The following is a 16,562-nucleotide window of genomic DNA, read 5'->3' on the forward strand; positions in this document are numbered from 1 at the left end:
AGTGACTTCAAAAAATTGTCCATAATTTTGATAAATTCAAATTTTAAAATCATTTTGTGCGTGAGGTGTTTTCACCGAATCACCTTATAATTAAGATTTTATGTAATCTTATGGCAAAACTCATCACACTATGATACAGGGATATGAGGTTGTAAAAAAGTCATAACCCTAGTATATACCCTTTCTAACCTAAAGGCAGAGGGTATACAAAGGTAACCACTTTAAAAAAAAAACTTTTTTTTAAATACTATAAAATGATTTTTTTTTTTTTTAAATATTTTCTGCGCAAACCACTTTTTATTGATATGATATACGAAATAAAATTGTACATATTGTAGCATGCTAGTCATTACTCTTTACTCTTTAACATACTGTAAATATGTCTAGTCTCTAAGCACCTAGCAAGTAAGAAACCAGTTTAGTCGTTAATTCCTCACTCTCCTACGAGAGCAAGGGTGGGTGCGTTGTTGTGTGGGCGTTGATGGCTGCCTAACAACCATGACGGATTGAAAAGAGTTACTTCTAAACGAGACACACAACACCGCAGCCGCGCTTACGCTAAGAAATAAAGAACAAATAACCAAACAATTAAACCACTAAAGTGTTTTAAGAAATAAAGAAGAAAAAATAATCAAACAACTAAACCACCACAGTGTTTTGATCTGCAGAAACAGCGGGTATACCACAATCTCAGAAGTGGGCGTACGAATTTTTTTTGTGCCTACAAAAGAATTAATAATTAAGCGAATAAGTTGCTGCTGACAAGATTTTCCCTTCGGCCAATACATTAAAAATGGAAGGTCAAAAGCTACGTGTTGATGCAGAAATGACGACAACTACAGAAGGTGATGATAGAAATGCAGACAATGTAACGCTACGATCAAAAAAAATTATTGTGCCGTTGTTGGTGGACAGCGAGGAGGAACAAAGTGCGGCATTAGAAGTTCAGACAAAAGTAGAGTCCACGGTTGCGGTGCAAAAAGAAAAATTTGAAGAAGACAAGAAATTAGAAAAATCTACAGATGACGATATTCCAGAAAAAAGTGGCGAAAACACAACACAAAAAAATACCGATAGCCCTTCGACAAAAACAAATTTACAGTTACCGACAAAACAATGCACCCAAAAAGATGAAATGAAGGTCAAATCAAAAATTACAGACGGCGCGTTCGGCGACATAAATTTGCAGCTACCCAAAAAAAATACCGAACAAGACACAACAACAAAGATGAGAGAAAAAGAAATGGAGTTATTAAAACGAGAAAACGAGCTACTGAAAAAGGAAAAAGAAATGCTGGTAAGAGAAAACAACTTACTGAAGTTACTCTCCGGTAACAACAACGACAACGTGCAGACAACAGAGGGCAACGTTTCTTTGATGTTAGTGAGCAATTTTTTGCCTGAGTTTGATGGCACCACCGATGCAGAATTTTGGATAACCCAACTTAGAGACTTGCAACAGTCATACAAACTCTCCGATGAGATGTTGCGGGCGATCTTTGCAAAAAAATTAGTGGGCAGACCGCTAACCTGGCTACATACACGCCGCAACACATTTAAGGAAACGGTAGGAGAAATGTTTGAACAATTTTGTTTGATGTTTGGTTCAAACGAGAGTAAACTGGAGTTGAGAAAAAAATTTGAACGTCGCGTGTGGAAGACCGACGAAAATTTCACCGACTATTGTAATGACAAAATAAAGTTGGCGAGCAAATTAAAACTCGAAGAGGATGAACTACTGGAGTACGTGGTTGAGGGCATTCCAAACATTCAGCTGCGACGTCAGACGGTAATGCAGCAGTATAAGAGCGTTACTGATTTGTGCAAAGCCCTGGCTGCGATTACGCTGCCGAGAGTGAGTGATGCTGGCCGCGCTGCGCCTGCCGCCAAGTTGGATGTCAGATGCTACAACTGCAATAGTGAAGGCCATTATGCGGCCGACTGCAGCAAGCCTCGGCGACAACCGGGAACCTGCTACGCCTGCGGCGGCGACGACCACACGGTAGCTCGCTGCGAAAAGAACAAAAAGAAGAATGCAATGGAGAATATTTACGTAAGATATTTTAGTTATGCTTTTAATTCCAGACATAATTTTAAATTTTATTTAGAAAGCCTCATAGATACCGGTAGCTCAATAAGTTTGGTTAGAGAAGATGTGTTGCCACATGGAACTAAAATTTTCCCCTTACAAGATACAGCCTATTACGGCCTTAATTTTTCAAAATTAAAAACAATTGGATTCTGTATTTCTTTTTTAATATTAGAAAATAAATGTTTTGAACTTAAAATGATAGTGGTCAATAGTTCTTCAATGAAATATGCAGTATTGTTGGGTCGAGACTTTTTAGATATAACAAATAGCAAATTAATGCTATTTGGTTTAGAAACAAGTTCAGTAGACTGTCAAAACATTATGCCACAACAAAAATTACAGACTACTTTATGCTCCACCAATTTGTGTGAAGAACAAAATTTTATGAATCAGTTACTACAAATTGATGTTTCAAATAATTATGAAGATTTCGATTTGAAGATAGGTACAAACATTCCGCAGCAAGTTTCAGATAGGTTAAAGACGTTGTTCAAACAAAATTATGCAGATGTTAAACAGCCACATTTGCCAGAGATACGGTGTGAGATGAAGTTAGTTCTACAAAACCCAAAACCCTTCAATTGCCCCCCAAGACGACTTTCTTATGCGGAGAAGCAAGAGTTACAGAAATTGTTGGACGACTATTTGGACAAAGAGATAATCAGGCCTAGTGAATCAGAGTATGCTTCACCCATTGTGTTAGTTAGAAAAAAAACCGGAGACATGCGTATGTGTGTAGATTTCCGAAGTTTAAATAAAATTACAGCAAAGCACAATTATCCGATCCCTTTGATCGACGACCTTTTAGAAAGTTTAGCGAATAAAAAACTTTTCACAAAGTTAGACCTTAAAAATGGTTTCCATCATGTGTTTATGAGCGAAGACTCTATAAAATATACGGCGTTCATCACGCCCTTAGGACAATACGAATTTTTACGCATGCCGTTTGGACTGAAAAACGCTCCATCGGTATTTCAGATGTTTATAAACAATGTTTTTAAAGATTTAATAAAAAAGGGGATGTTGTGATATATTTAGACGACATTATGATTGCCACTGTGGATGTTGAGCGACATTTAGAAATTATTGGAGAGGTAATGCGTAGGTTAGTGAAAAACAAGTTGCAGTTACGATTAGACAAGTGCGAATTTTTACGCGACAATATAAAATATTTAGGTTATATAGTTGACTCACAAGGGGTACGAGCTGACGACAGAGGTTTAGAAGCTATAAGAAACTTCCCTATACCGAACAAAATACGGTCTGTGCAAAGCTTTTTGGGTTTGTGCTCGTATTTTAGACGCTTCATAAAAGATTTTTCGATTTTAGCTAAACCACTTTATGACTTAACGAGAAAGGATAGAGAATTTATTTTTGGAAAATTAGAGTTAGATACGTTTGAATTGTTGAAGACAAAACTTTTGGAATCACCTGTGTTAGCTTTGTATGATCCGTCCGCAGAAACTGAACTCCATTGCGACGCAAGCGCAATAGGTTTCGGTGCTATTTTAATGCAGAGACGGGATGATAAGAAGTGGCACCCAGTGTTTTATTTTTCGAAAAGAGCAACTGACGCTGAATCAAAATTTCACAGTTATGAACTAGAAACTTTAGCAATAGTTTATGCGCTCCGTAGATTTCGAGTATATTTATTCGGCAAAACGTTTAAAATAGTCACTGACTGTAATTCGTTAACCCTAACTCTCAATAAAAGGGAATTAAACCCTAGAATTGCCAGGTGGGCCTTAGAATTACAAAATTTCGATTATACAGTACAACACAGAGAGGGACGGCGAATGCAACATGTAGATGCACTAAGTCGCTCATTAGATATTATGATTGTAGAAACCAATACTTTCGAAGAAAATTTGATCAGTGCTCAAAATAAAGATCCCGACATTGTCGAAATAAAAAACAAGTTACAGACGTTCGACCATAAATATTATGAGATGAGAAATGGCGTGTTATACAGAAAACTCAAAACGGGAAAATTGCTTTTTGTAGTTCCTGCTCAAATGGAGACACATGTTTTGTTTAGGTACCATGATGAAATGGGACATATCGGCATTAACAAAGTTACAGAACTAATAAATAAAACTTACTGGTTTCCTCACATAAACAACAAGGTTAAAGACCACATTCAAAACTGTTTAAAATGCATAGCTTTTTCCCCTAAAAGTGGTCCTGTGGAGGGATTTTTACACAACATTCCGAAACCAACAAAACCTTTCGAAATGGTACATATAGATCACTACGGCCCAGTAGATAGAGACAGTTCTAAGAAACACATATTTGTAGTCATCGATTCTTGTTCCAAATTTGTGAAGTTATACCCCACAAAAACTACGGCAACCAAGGAAGTAATAAATGCGTTAAGTGAATATTTCAGGTATTACAGCCGACCGCGATACATCGTTTCCGACAGAGGGTCGTGTTTCACTTCGAACGATTTCAAAAAATTCTTAGAGGATAACGATATCCAACATATTAAAATAGCTACGTTTTCACCAGAAGCAAATGGTCAGGTAGAACGGGTTAACAGAAACCTAGGCCCAATGATCGCAAAACTCATAGATACAGAAACCAATATCACTTGGGTAAAAACGATAGAAACTGTAGAATTTGCGCTTAACAATTCTTGTCACAGGATGATCAATGAACATCCCAGTGTAATGCTGTTTGGTGTAAACCAACGAGGGAAAATTTCAGACCGAATTCGAGAAAATATCGAGTGCGAAGAAGTTAGAGATTTGAATTTAATTAGACAAAATGCAGATAGGAGACAACGTACCGCACAACAATACAATAAAAATTATACAGACCCTAGGAGAAAGCAACCGACACTGTACAAACAGGGTGATTATGTGGTGATAAAAAATATTGATGCTACGATAGGGACGTCTAAAAAATTTACGCCGAAATTTAAGGGCCCATTCGTTGTGACAGAAGTATTACCAAATGATCGTTATGTTTTACAAGACGTAGAAGGTTTTCAGCAAAGCAGAATACCTTACAAAGGTATTTGGGCGGCACATAATATGAAATATTGGCATAAAGGGCCCAGTCAGTTAAATGAACAGAATTCGCAAGACTCACAACAAAATGCAGAACCACTCACTACAAATAACAGTAACGTTCCATAGGGCAACCGTCGGAAAGAGTCAGGAGATCTTTATAGTCAGGATTGGCCGAATTGTAGCATGCTAGTCATTACTCTTTACTCTTTAACATACTGTAAATATGTCTAGTCTCTAAGCACCTAGCAAGTAAGAAACCAGTTTAGTCGTTAATTCCTCACTCTCCTACGAGAGCAAGGGTGGGTGCGTTGTTGTGTGGGCGTTGATGGCTGCCTAACAACCATGACGGATTGAAAAGAGTTAGTTCTAAACGAGACACACAACACCGCAGCCGCGCTTACGCTAAGAAATAAAGAACAAATAACCAAACAATTAAACCACTAAAGTGTTTTAAGAAATAAAGAAGAAAAAATAATCAAACAACTAAACCACCACAGTGTTTTGATCTGCAGAAACAGCGGGTATACCACAATATGTATATGCTATAAAATGATATACATTTAATGAAAAATGTCATTTTGGATATGTAGTGTGGCTCCAAAGCTTATTTTCTAGTCCGGTCAAAATAGACATTGAAATAGCAAAAATTCCCACAGAGCTGAATTTTGGTGGAGAGCTAAGGGTTTGTCATTAGAAACAATGTCCTAAAAGTCCCCATCGATCCCATTTGTGCAAAAAAATTATTCGGAGTCAAAGTTGAAATGTTAAAGGTTTTTAGGTTTTCGGATTTATTTTTTGAAAACGGTTGATCTAATCAAAAAGTGACTAAAGTAAATATTGTAGACAGAAAAATTATCTACAAGTTTGACCCTTATAATTTTTTTTCCTAGAAGGAACCATTCTGCAGATATAGCTGTTCTAAAAAACACATGATTTTTATGCACTTATAAGGGAAATATACACATATTCAGACGAACCGGCTAAAATGAGCGAAGTAATCGGGTCTGTCCCCCAAAAAAATATATATTTTCTTGAAGATCGAAATTATAGCTATCTTCTAAAAAAATCCCAACAAAATCGGAGCGTGTTTAGTAGAGTTATTCAATGTTAGAGTCATTTTATGCAAAAATAGCCCATTTAACCCACATGTATAATCGAAAGCCCAACGGGAACGACCCCAACGAAAACTCTCCGACTTTTTTCAAGTTTTGTCCGAAGGTAGGGATTGTTGCGCTGATTACGGAAATGTATAATTTTCAACGGTTGCGGATCCGGTTCGCCGGTTATTCGACCGGAAAGGCCAAATTTAAAAACCGGGTTAGACCCGGTTCTACTGAACCGATTACTGCAAAGTGGATATCGTTTGAAAGCTTACGGAAGTATCTAACACATAGTGTCGTTACTTTAACCGGTTCGCCTCACAATGTACTTACGCGGCTAATTTTTTATTTGACCTTTAGATCGCGATATCTCGAAAATGGTAAGTCTTTTTTAAGAATCATAAAGACCATTCTTGTAGACAATTATTGAATCTACAACTTTTACTTTAGCCGGCTTTTGCTAAGTCTTACCGTTTTTGAGAAAAATAAAAAAAAACTGAATAATGCCTCCAAAAATGACCTTTGACCCCGAATAACTTGTTTTCCACACATGGGATCGATGGGGACTTTTAGGACGTTGCTTGTAATGGCCAACCCTCTAGCTCTCCACCAAAATTCAGCTTTCTGGGAATTTTTGCTATTTCCCCCCTATACGCATGTCTAATTTGACCGGACTAATATGGTAAATTTCAAATTTCCATTACACTTTAATTGAAAAAAATCAAAATTTCTTTTGTTTGTGGGCACAATTTCTTCAAAGATTGTATTCTTCGATTTTCTTAAAATTTATTTGTATTAAACTACGATTAATTGCAAACATTTTAAGTCCTATTTGGTAGTGAAAATCGAATAATTACTATTTTTTCTTAATTTTTGTATAATATGTCAATACAATTCTTCCTTTATACCAATGTGAAACATGTGTTATTTTACCAAAAACTTAAAAAAATATTTTTTTAACATTTGTTTTGTTGTTTTAATTAGGAACCACTTTTGAAAATGTGTCCGATTTCACACAGAAATCCCCATACATTGTCTTTATTATTGGCCCTAAACAGTGGACATCACCTCACTAATGCGTTTAATTCCACATTGATTAGAACTTTTATCCAATAGACCAGCTTTTCGAACAAAATACGAGACCACTTACTTTCGTAGCACTAGGCAAATTATCTTATTACTAATTCATGTCTTCAATGAGATAAAATTACTCCAAAAATACAAAAATTTTAATTGCAAAAACATAAATGTTTTAGTTTAAGATGGAGGGAGATTAATTCACAAAAAATTAACTAACCATCCAGAGATTGTTGATGAAAATGTATAATTACAACCGAATCTGAACTCATGTATACTTATATTAAAGGGAACTAACTAACCGAATATTTACTGATTCATAAATAGTTATGTCGGTAATGTTTTAAATTCATTCCACAGTTTTGTAGCGTAGACACAACCCGTTATCGACATTAAGATATACGCTATTATCGACATTCTTCGTTAACTAACACCCTAAAGTATGCTCTACTTTTTTCAATAGTAAATTCAATTGAAACCCACTTGAGAACAAATCAGTGTTCCTTCTATTCTAGTTGGAAATATTGACAACAAGATTTTTTGTGGTGCTTTAGAATTACAAATGCAAGCCCACTAAACAATTTTTGCCAAATGCTCTGAGTTTAGACTCTTTTACGAGGTTTTCCAAAGTTTGGTCAGAAAATTTTCGGATTTCTCAAAATTTCTCTTAGAAATTGAACTGAATTCTGAAAGATTTCTTTTAAGAATTTCTGCACACTTTCCTCCGCTTGTTATCGAAAATGGTAAATTTTGATTCGTTCAACAAATATTCTAAATATAGTCCCGATATAATTTTAAAAATTATAGAGAAACCAAAAAGATTACATCTTAATAAATAAAAGATATGCTTCCTGTGTGAACAAATGTTCCACATATCCCGGCGCTGACGTTCCATCGGATCACATTCTTCTAGTTCGCAAAATACGTATAAAACTGGCAGTAACACGCAAGAAAAAATCGCAGAAGAAGTTAAATTTTGATAGACTTGATGATGAATTGACGAGACACTCGGTAAAAACCCGACTTAATGCCGAACTGAATAACATCGCTGAAGATAGCGAAAATATATGGGATGATGTTAAAGAATCCATCAGCAACATAACTAATAATATGTTAGGCACCACAACGTCTAATAGAGAAAAATCATGGGTGACCGATGAAATACGAGCTCTACGCCTCCTGAATGGTGCCAAGAATCGAAACCTATTTATAATGGAATAAAAAAAATAATTAAATTGTTAACAATGTAAAACATAATTGTATGATCGCTAACACCCGAATACGGGTTGGCAAATAAAGAAGAAGAATTATAGAGAAATTCGATTCATATCCGAACAAGTAAAAAAGTGTCAGTCGGCTTTGCCGACAGAGGTATACCCTCAGCCAATGTGAATTGAAACTTTAATCTACGGACAGATAGAATGTATTTTGCGTCTCTTCAGAATTTTGTGGCCCTTTTTCAACATTTGAACTTGCCGACAAAAGTGTGGATTAGGAATTAACACAAATGTTAAACTTTTGTGGGGGAGGTACCCTTAGGGAGGACCGATATGGGCTATTTTAGAAGTTAAACTAAATGTTGACAAAATATTAGGAGATCCAAAGTTTGGACCAAATTGGTTGCACTATTCAAGTGACATTTTTTAAATATTGGGGAGAAGTACCGGAAGTTGGGGACCGGTATTGCCCCATGAAACTAAGTTTGGATAAAATATGACGAAGACCAAATGTTGCACCGAATCGGTAGAACAGTTCGAGAGCCACATATGGTGACATAGGGCTTTTTACACTTTTCGGGATGTTTCCCAAGAAATATGGACCTGCTCCTGACAAAACTTTTACCGTCGTAATGAAGGTAGCGAATGCAAATCGCTTCAACAAAAATCTAAGTGATTCGAGAGCAGGTCTTAAAGTGAACTTATCCGAAATTTTGTGTGGGAGGTACCCAAAGGAGTGCACAAATATAGGCCATATTCGAACCTGATCTATATCTGGTAGATATATTAGGATGTGCAGAGTACGGATTACATCAGTCACTCTCTTCAAGAGTTATCGTGTGCATATTTTTTCCGAAGACTTTTGAATTTTTGGGAGGGAGGCACCTGAAGGAGTGGACCGACATGGTTTATCTTCGAACTTAAACTACGTTTGGACAAAATATTACGAAGGCCAAATTTTGGACCGAATTGGCACATCCGTTCGAGATTTATCTTGCGCTCCAACCACTACACACGGTGTCATAAGGGTTTTTTGCGCCTTTCAGGCTATTTTCTCAGGAAGTATAAACTTGCCCCTTATGAAACTTGTACCGTCGTATGGGGGACAGCGAATACAAGTTGCTACAACAAAAATCAAAGCGATTCGAGAGCAGGTCCTAAACTGAACTTTTCCGAATTTTCGTGTGGGAGGTACCCGAAGGAGTGGACCGATTGAGTCCATATTTAAACTTTATCTATGTATGGTAGAACTTTCACGATGTACAAAGTGTGGGCTAAATCGGTCACTCCCTAGAAGAGTTATCGTGCGCACAAATTTTCCGAATATTTTCGAACTTTTGTGGGGGAGGTACCGGAAGGAGTGGACCGATATAACCCATCTTCGAACTTAAACTAAGTTTGGGCAAAATATTACGAAAGCCAAATTTTGAACTGAATCGGTTGCTCCGTTCGAGAGTTATCGTGCGCACCAGCCAGCCAGACAGACAGACGGACGGACATGGCTAAATCAACTCCAAATTGTCTGAAACACATTTCGTCCAAACATACTTGGGGTCTAAAACCATTATTTCGATGAGGCACATTTTGCCCGTATGAAAGTGTATATACCCTCGTTAGCATAAATGCTGAGGGTATAAAAATCATTGAGAATTTCGGGAGAAAAAATTTAGAATATCTAATCAAACATCAGAATAGTTTCCGATTTTGGAATAGAACAATACGAATCTCGAAAGAAATCTCCGAAAAACATCTTTTTTCCGCAGGTTTTCTAATATTTCTTCAGAGTGTTGTCCGATATTGTTACGAAAATGAAAATTTCCCTCAGAAAATTTCTTTCGAATTCTAAACGAATTCGTGTGGAAACTCGAATATTCTCGAATTTCCCTCGACAAAACGTTCCGAATACTGCGACCCGCAAGTACATGTTTTGCATGCGAATACGGAAATCTGAAATGGAAACTTGTGCACAGATTTCGTCGAAATTCGGTACGAACTCGCCAAAAAATAGTTTAGTGGGAATGCAAGCTGCAAAACAAAAACAAATCAAAACATTTGCTCTCTTTTGTACGCTCTTTCTTTGGAATTAGGTTGTGTGTGTGTGTGTGAATTGTCTAAAAACTTCGTGACCAACGATAACCGTATGCTCGGCACTGCTTTATATGTTTGGATGGAGAGTCTTCCGAGAATTTCGTATAGTTTTCTCAGATGTCCTTTCCTCTACATTTATGTATATCACTTTATTGAAAAAACCGGAAGATATGATCTCAGTCACGTTTGGCGATGTTACGCTGACTGATCCGAAGAGGTGTGCATGTTACTTTAATCGACGATTTGTGGTAACTCCTGGAGCAACATTAGATTCCTTTCTGCCGAGGAAGAACCATCACAATTCACAAAGTTCTCAACCTGATGCTATCCACCCACATCGTTCTCGAAGTCTGAAAAATGTTCAGTGTGCTCCCGCTACTCAAGCTAGGCAAGGATGTCAGCAAAGCTGAACAGTATATAAATTGCATATTATAGCAACAACAAAAGACAAAAACTTATTGTTGGAAAATATTGTTACAAATATATTTTTTGGTTTGTTTTGTTTTAGTTGAAGATTCAATAATATGATTGTTTAAGTCTGGAGGTTCCCCCAATGGCTTAACTTCATCACTTTCCACTTTGCAGAGAAAAATGTTTACAAAACGCACTGACAGCTTGCAAAATTTACTGATCGCTACCAATATCATGATTTCATCCCGGCGAAGGGAATTATCAATTGGCTTTTCAGTTTTTGAAATGATGATTTTTTTAGTGAAAACCTGAACTCTTTAAACATCGAGTATTCTCATGTTAATGAGAATGATGCTCACTTTTCGGCTTTCCCAAAAAACACCAGAACAAAATATTTGCAAGCTGACAGCACGATTCAACTAAGAAATCATCGATTTCTGTTAAGTTGAAATAACATCAACACAGTTACCTGTGAGTATGTCGTTGGAATTTTATTTACAAAATTCCGAAGCTGGACTTCACATCAATATAGCAAAAACCAAATCAATGAGAATACATAGAGGAAACACCAACCACTTCCAAGTAATGAATCAGCCAATTGAAGATGTATCCTCATTCAATTATCTCGGCAGTATTATAACTACAAATGGCGGTAGCGACAAAGACATACAATGTAGACAAAACAAAGCTAAAAATGCATTTGGAATGCTTAATAAACTATAGAGAGATAGGACTATATCCTCGGGAATGTAATGCAATGTAAAAACTGTTATGTTATATGGCTGTGAAACCAAAGAACCTAATGCGCTCCATGCAAGCATTTACGAATAGGTGCCTGCGTCGCACAGTGGTTCAGAATCGTTTTTTCCTGGTCAAAATTCTGTAACTTTTGAACGGATAGATTTATATTCATAATTCTTTTTTTGTTAAACAGATAACACAATCAGCTTTCAGACGAATTATAAGCGGTCAAGTTCGGTCTGGTAGTTGCAGAGAAATTCAAGGTCAAAATTAAACTTTTGAGTTTTTTAACTGTTTTTCATCAAAATATGAGTGTTTTTGTGGTTTTTATATATTCCTATGTATTAAAGATGGTCAAACACCAACAAATAAACAAAATAATTACAAAAAAAGACTAAAAAGGAAATCGAAAAAATGTCGAAAAAAATTTTTTTTCAAAAATTTAAAAAAAAAAAAATTTACAAAAAAAAATTAAATTTTTTCAAAAATTAAAAAAATTCTCCTTGGTTTTAATAAAACTTATATAACTCGTATAAAAACTCATATACTCAAAAAAGTTGTAATTTGTGTCAAAAAACTGTAATTCATATGGAAACAGTATAGAAAAACACACATTTTTACCCTTGTAATTTCAATAAATTGAAAAAAGTGTTAAACGGACGGAACGGGACGGGTACAAAAGTATATATAGGCCGGAAGAGGAGACCTTCGGGCATCTTTCTGTGAAAACAGAACTAAATTTGGAATTTCGTAAAATTTAGTATCCGAGAAAAAATAAAATAGATCATGTTGTGTAAACGCTACGGTAATTTGCTAAAGCGATTTTTAAAGGCCACAATCCTACCTACCTTATAAAAAAACAATGAACACAATAGCTGTTACAGTTTCAGAGAAATAGCTTCGTCTTTCTCCAGAAATGTGCAAAAATGACGTATTTCCCAAAAATGGGGAAAATTCTCGTTTTTAGGGGCACGCCACGCCCACACCTTCCAATATTTGGGCCTAATTTTTTGGTTTCCGTAGTTTCAATATGTTTACTATCGAATCCCATATAGAAATTAAATATCTTTGACAAAACAAAATTTTGATTTTTGGCCTGGAAAATCGATTCCTGAACCATTGTGCGCCGTGTTAATCGATTAACCGAAAGTCGACTTACCTATCCCTATTCCAAAACCATTTCCTTATTTCAACGCCACTTCTCAAGAACAAATTGTAGAATATCAGCTTTACACCCGTGCACTCAAATCTGAATTGTATCTTTAAGTACCATTTGGTACATTTCGTACCCATAAGTACGAATTTCAAAAACTACCTCCATCTCAATCCTACACCCCAACAGTAGTCTGACGAAATTCCAGGATTCCAGCTCTATCCGTTCCCCCAAATCCAAATTGTACAAAAGTAAGTACCACTTAGTACACTCCAAAAGTAATATCAATTCCAAATTTCAGGATTCCAGCTCTATCCATTCACCCAAATCCAAACTGTACAAAATTTAGTACTTTTCGAACCCATAAGTACGAATTTCCAAAACTTCCACAATCCTAAACTCCACCAGTAATCTCAATTCCAAATTTCGAGATTCCAGCTCTATCCGTTCACCCAAATCCCCATTGTACAAAATTTAGTACACATAAGTACGAATTTCAAAAACCACCCTCATATCTCAATCCTACACTTCAACAGTAATCCTAATTCCAAATTTCAGGTTTCCAGCTCTATACGCTCACCCAAATCCAAATTGTACTTTTAGTACTCATAAATACGAATTTTCAAAACTAACTCAATCCTACACTCCACCGGTGATCTCAATTCCAAATTTCGAGGTTCTAGCTCTATCCGTTCACCCAAATCCCCATTGTACCAAATTAAGTACCATTTAGTACTTTTCATACACATGCATATGTACGAATTTCCAAACCTATCTCAATCCTACACTCCAACAGTAATCTTAATTCCAAATTTCAGGTATCGAACTCTATCCGTTAACCCAAATCCAAGTTGTACTAAATTTAGTACCATTTAGTACTTTTCGTACACATAAGTACGAATTTCCAAAACTACCCCCATATCTCAATCCTATACTCCGTCAGTAATCTTAGTTCCAAATTTCAGCTCTATCCTTTAACCCAAATCTAAATTGTACTAAATTTAGTACCATTTAGTACTTTTCGTTCACATGAGTACGAATTTCTCAAACCATTTCCTTTTATAAACACAACTTCCCAACCTTCATTTGCATACCAAATTCCAAGTTTCTTGCTAAATCCGTTCAAAAAAAACAACTGGTACAAAATTTTGTAACTTTTAGTACTTTTCGTACACTTAGAGGTCAATTTCCAAAAACCATTTGGTACATCTTTCTAGCTCTCCATCAGTTACCCTCATTCCAAATTTCAGAATTCTACCTCTTCCCGTTTGCTTAATACAAAGGGTACCATATTTAGGATCTTTTAGTACTTTTCGTACCCTTCTAGGTCGAATTTCCAAAAACCCAGCCTTATCTCACCCCTACACACCAACAGCAACCCACAGTCAAAGCTTCAGCGGTTTAGTCTGGGCGATGATATGCCAGTCAGTCACTCACTCACTCAGTCATCATTACATCATACATTCCCTGCCAACATTTACTATCTGTTTATTGTCCAATGAGTCACTTCAATTAGATTGCACAAACGAATGCGATAGTCGCATTCTTATCCAAAAAGATAAAGCTCTCGGGAAGAACTGTTCCACTCATTAGATACTTTTTTGAGTGTCTAATTGGACACTTCAGAAAGTTATTAAAACGTGAAACAGTTCTGCCTCTCAACTGGTACATTAAATGAAAAGGCCGAAGAGTTTAATTTTCAAATGAACACTTTTATTACTACTCTTAGCAAACTTATCTGATAGTTACTATGTAACGCGTTAGAATGGAGTTTGCTGAATGAGCGAATTCTTTAAATTTTCTTCCGCTTAGCTGCTCGGTATGAGAAGCGCGAAAGTCGTCTAGACATAGTTGTATTTTATTAATTAAGTTGTAATTCAATTCAGGGTTGTATTTCCTTAAACTAGGTTTACATTAATGTTTAAATTACTATATACGTTTACATATTAATTCATGAGTTTTAACTTTATATACTAAATAAAATATTTACAAAATATATACAGTGGACCGTTTCAGTCTCCCCCTCGGATGCTGAAGACGTCCCGACGAAGCATCCGTAATAGACTGGACTATCTGTCAGGAGGGAACGGCTGCTTCGGTTGGATCTCCCCCTGGAGAAAAAGTGGATACTGTAATACAATCTGCTTATGTTGGTTCTCCCCCTGAAGTGAAGGTAGATAACTAACAGCAGTGTCATCTTTATGGGTAACTCCAATGATGTGCGGCGGCACCGACTTATTCTTACGTGCCTCCCAAAAAACACCAGAACAAAATATTTGCAAGCTGACAGCACGATTCAACTAAGAAATCATCGATTTCTGTTAAGTTGAAATAACATCAACACAGTTACCTGTGAGTATGTCGTTGGAATTTTATTTACAAAATTCCGAAGCTGGACTTCACATCAATATAGCAAAAACCAAATCAATGAGAATACATAGAGGAAACACCAACCACTTCCAAGTAATGAATCAGCCAATTGAAGATGTATCCTCATTCAATTATCTCGGCAGTATTATAACTACAAATGGCGGTAGCGACAAAGACATACAATGTAGACAAAACAAAGCTAAAAATGCATTTGGAATGCTTAATAAACTATAGAGAGATAGGACTATATCCTCGGGAATGTAATGCAATGTAAAAACTGTTATGTTATATGGCTGTGAAACCAAAGAACCTAATGCGCTCCATGCAAGCATTTACGAATAGGTGCCTGCGTCGCACAGTGGTTCAGAATCGTTTTTTCCTGGTCAAAATTCTGTAACTTTTGAACGGATAGATTTATATTCATAATTCTTTTTTTGTTAAACAGATAACACAATCAGCTTTCAGACGAATTATAAGCGGTCAAGTTCGGTCTGGTAGTTGCAGAGAAATTCAAGGTCAAAATTAAACTTTTGAGTTTTTTAACTGTTTTTCATCAAAATATGAGTGTTTTTGTGGTTTTTATATATTCCTATGTATTAAAGATGGTCAAACACCAACAAATAAACAAAATAATTACAAAAAAAGACTAAAAAGGAAATCGAAAAAATGTCGAAAAAAAATTTTTTTCAAAAATTTAAAAAAAAAAAAATTTACAAAAAAAAATTAAATTTTTTCAAAAATTAAAAAAATTCTCCTTGGTTTTAATAAAACTTATATAACTCGTATAAAAACTCATATACTCAAAAAAGTTGTAATTTGTGTCAAAAAACTGTAATTCATATGGAAACAGTATAGAAAAACACACATTTTTACCCTTGTAATTTCAATAAATTGAAAAAAGTGTTAAACGGACGGAACGGGACGGGTACAAAAGTATATATAGGCCGGAAGAGGAGACCTTCGGGCATCTTTCTGTGAAAACAGAACTAAATTTGGAATTTCGTAAAATTTAGTATCCGAGAAAAAATAAAATAGATCATGTTGTGTAAACGCTACGGTAATTTGCTAAAGCGATTTTTAAAGGCCACAATCCTACCTACCTTATAAAAAAACAATGAACACAATAGCTGTTACAGTTTCAGAGAAATAGCTTCGTCTTTCTCCAGAAATGTGCAAAAATGACGTATTTCCCAAAAATGGGGAAAATTCTCGTTTTTAGGGGCACGCCACGCCCACACCTTCCAATATTTGGGCCTAATTTTTTGGTTTCCGTAGTTTCAATATGTTTACTATCGA

At 35.9% G+C, this 16,562-nt stretch overlaps 2 protein-coding genes across 4 annotated transcripts in view; one reads left to right on the plus strand and one right to left on the minus strand.

The window, feature by feature from the left end:
• Positions 1-16,562, minus strand: part of LOC141389852 (uncharacterized) — a 420,257-nt gene that overhangs the window by 396,878 nt on the left and 6,817 nt on the right. The window lies entirely within an intron of this gene.
• The window catches only part of LOC141389848 (uncharacterized), a 73,086-nt gene continuing 57,121 nt past the window's right edge, over positions 598-16,562 (plus strand). For 2 of the 3 annotated variants that reach the window (XR_012409188.1, XR_012409187.1), the window contains exon 1: positions 598-5,630. Coding sequence is in view for 1 of the 3 variants with exons in the window: in XM_073962019.1 (XP_073818120.1) it covers positions 794-2,053; positions 2,109-2,120 (1,272 nt within the window). In the remaining 2 variants the exon portion in view is untranslated. Of the gene's footprint in view, positions 5,631-16,562 lie in introns of those variants that run through there. The other variant, XM_073962019.1, reaches the window with a different exon arrangement.

This window comes from Musca autumnalis, unplaced genomic scaffold (genome assembly GCF_047663935.1).
Source record: "Musca autumnalis isolate F117 unplaced genomic scaffold, ASM4766393v1 scaffold_1, whole genome shotgun sequence".
Taxonomy (NCBI): Eukaryota; Metazoa; Arthropoda; class Insecta; order Diptera; family Muscidae; genus Musca; species Musca autumnalis.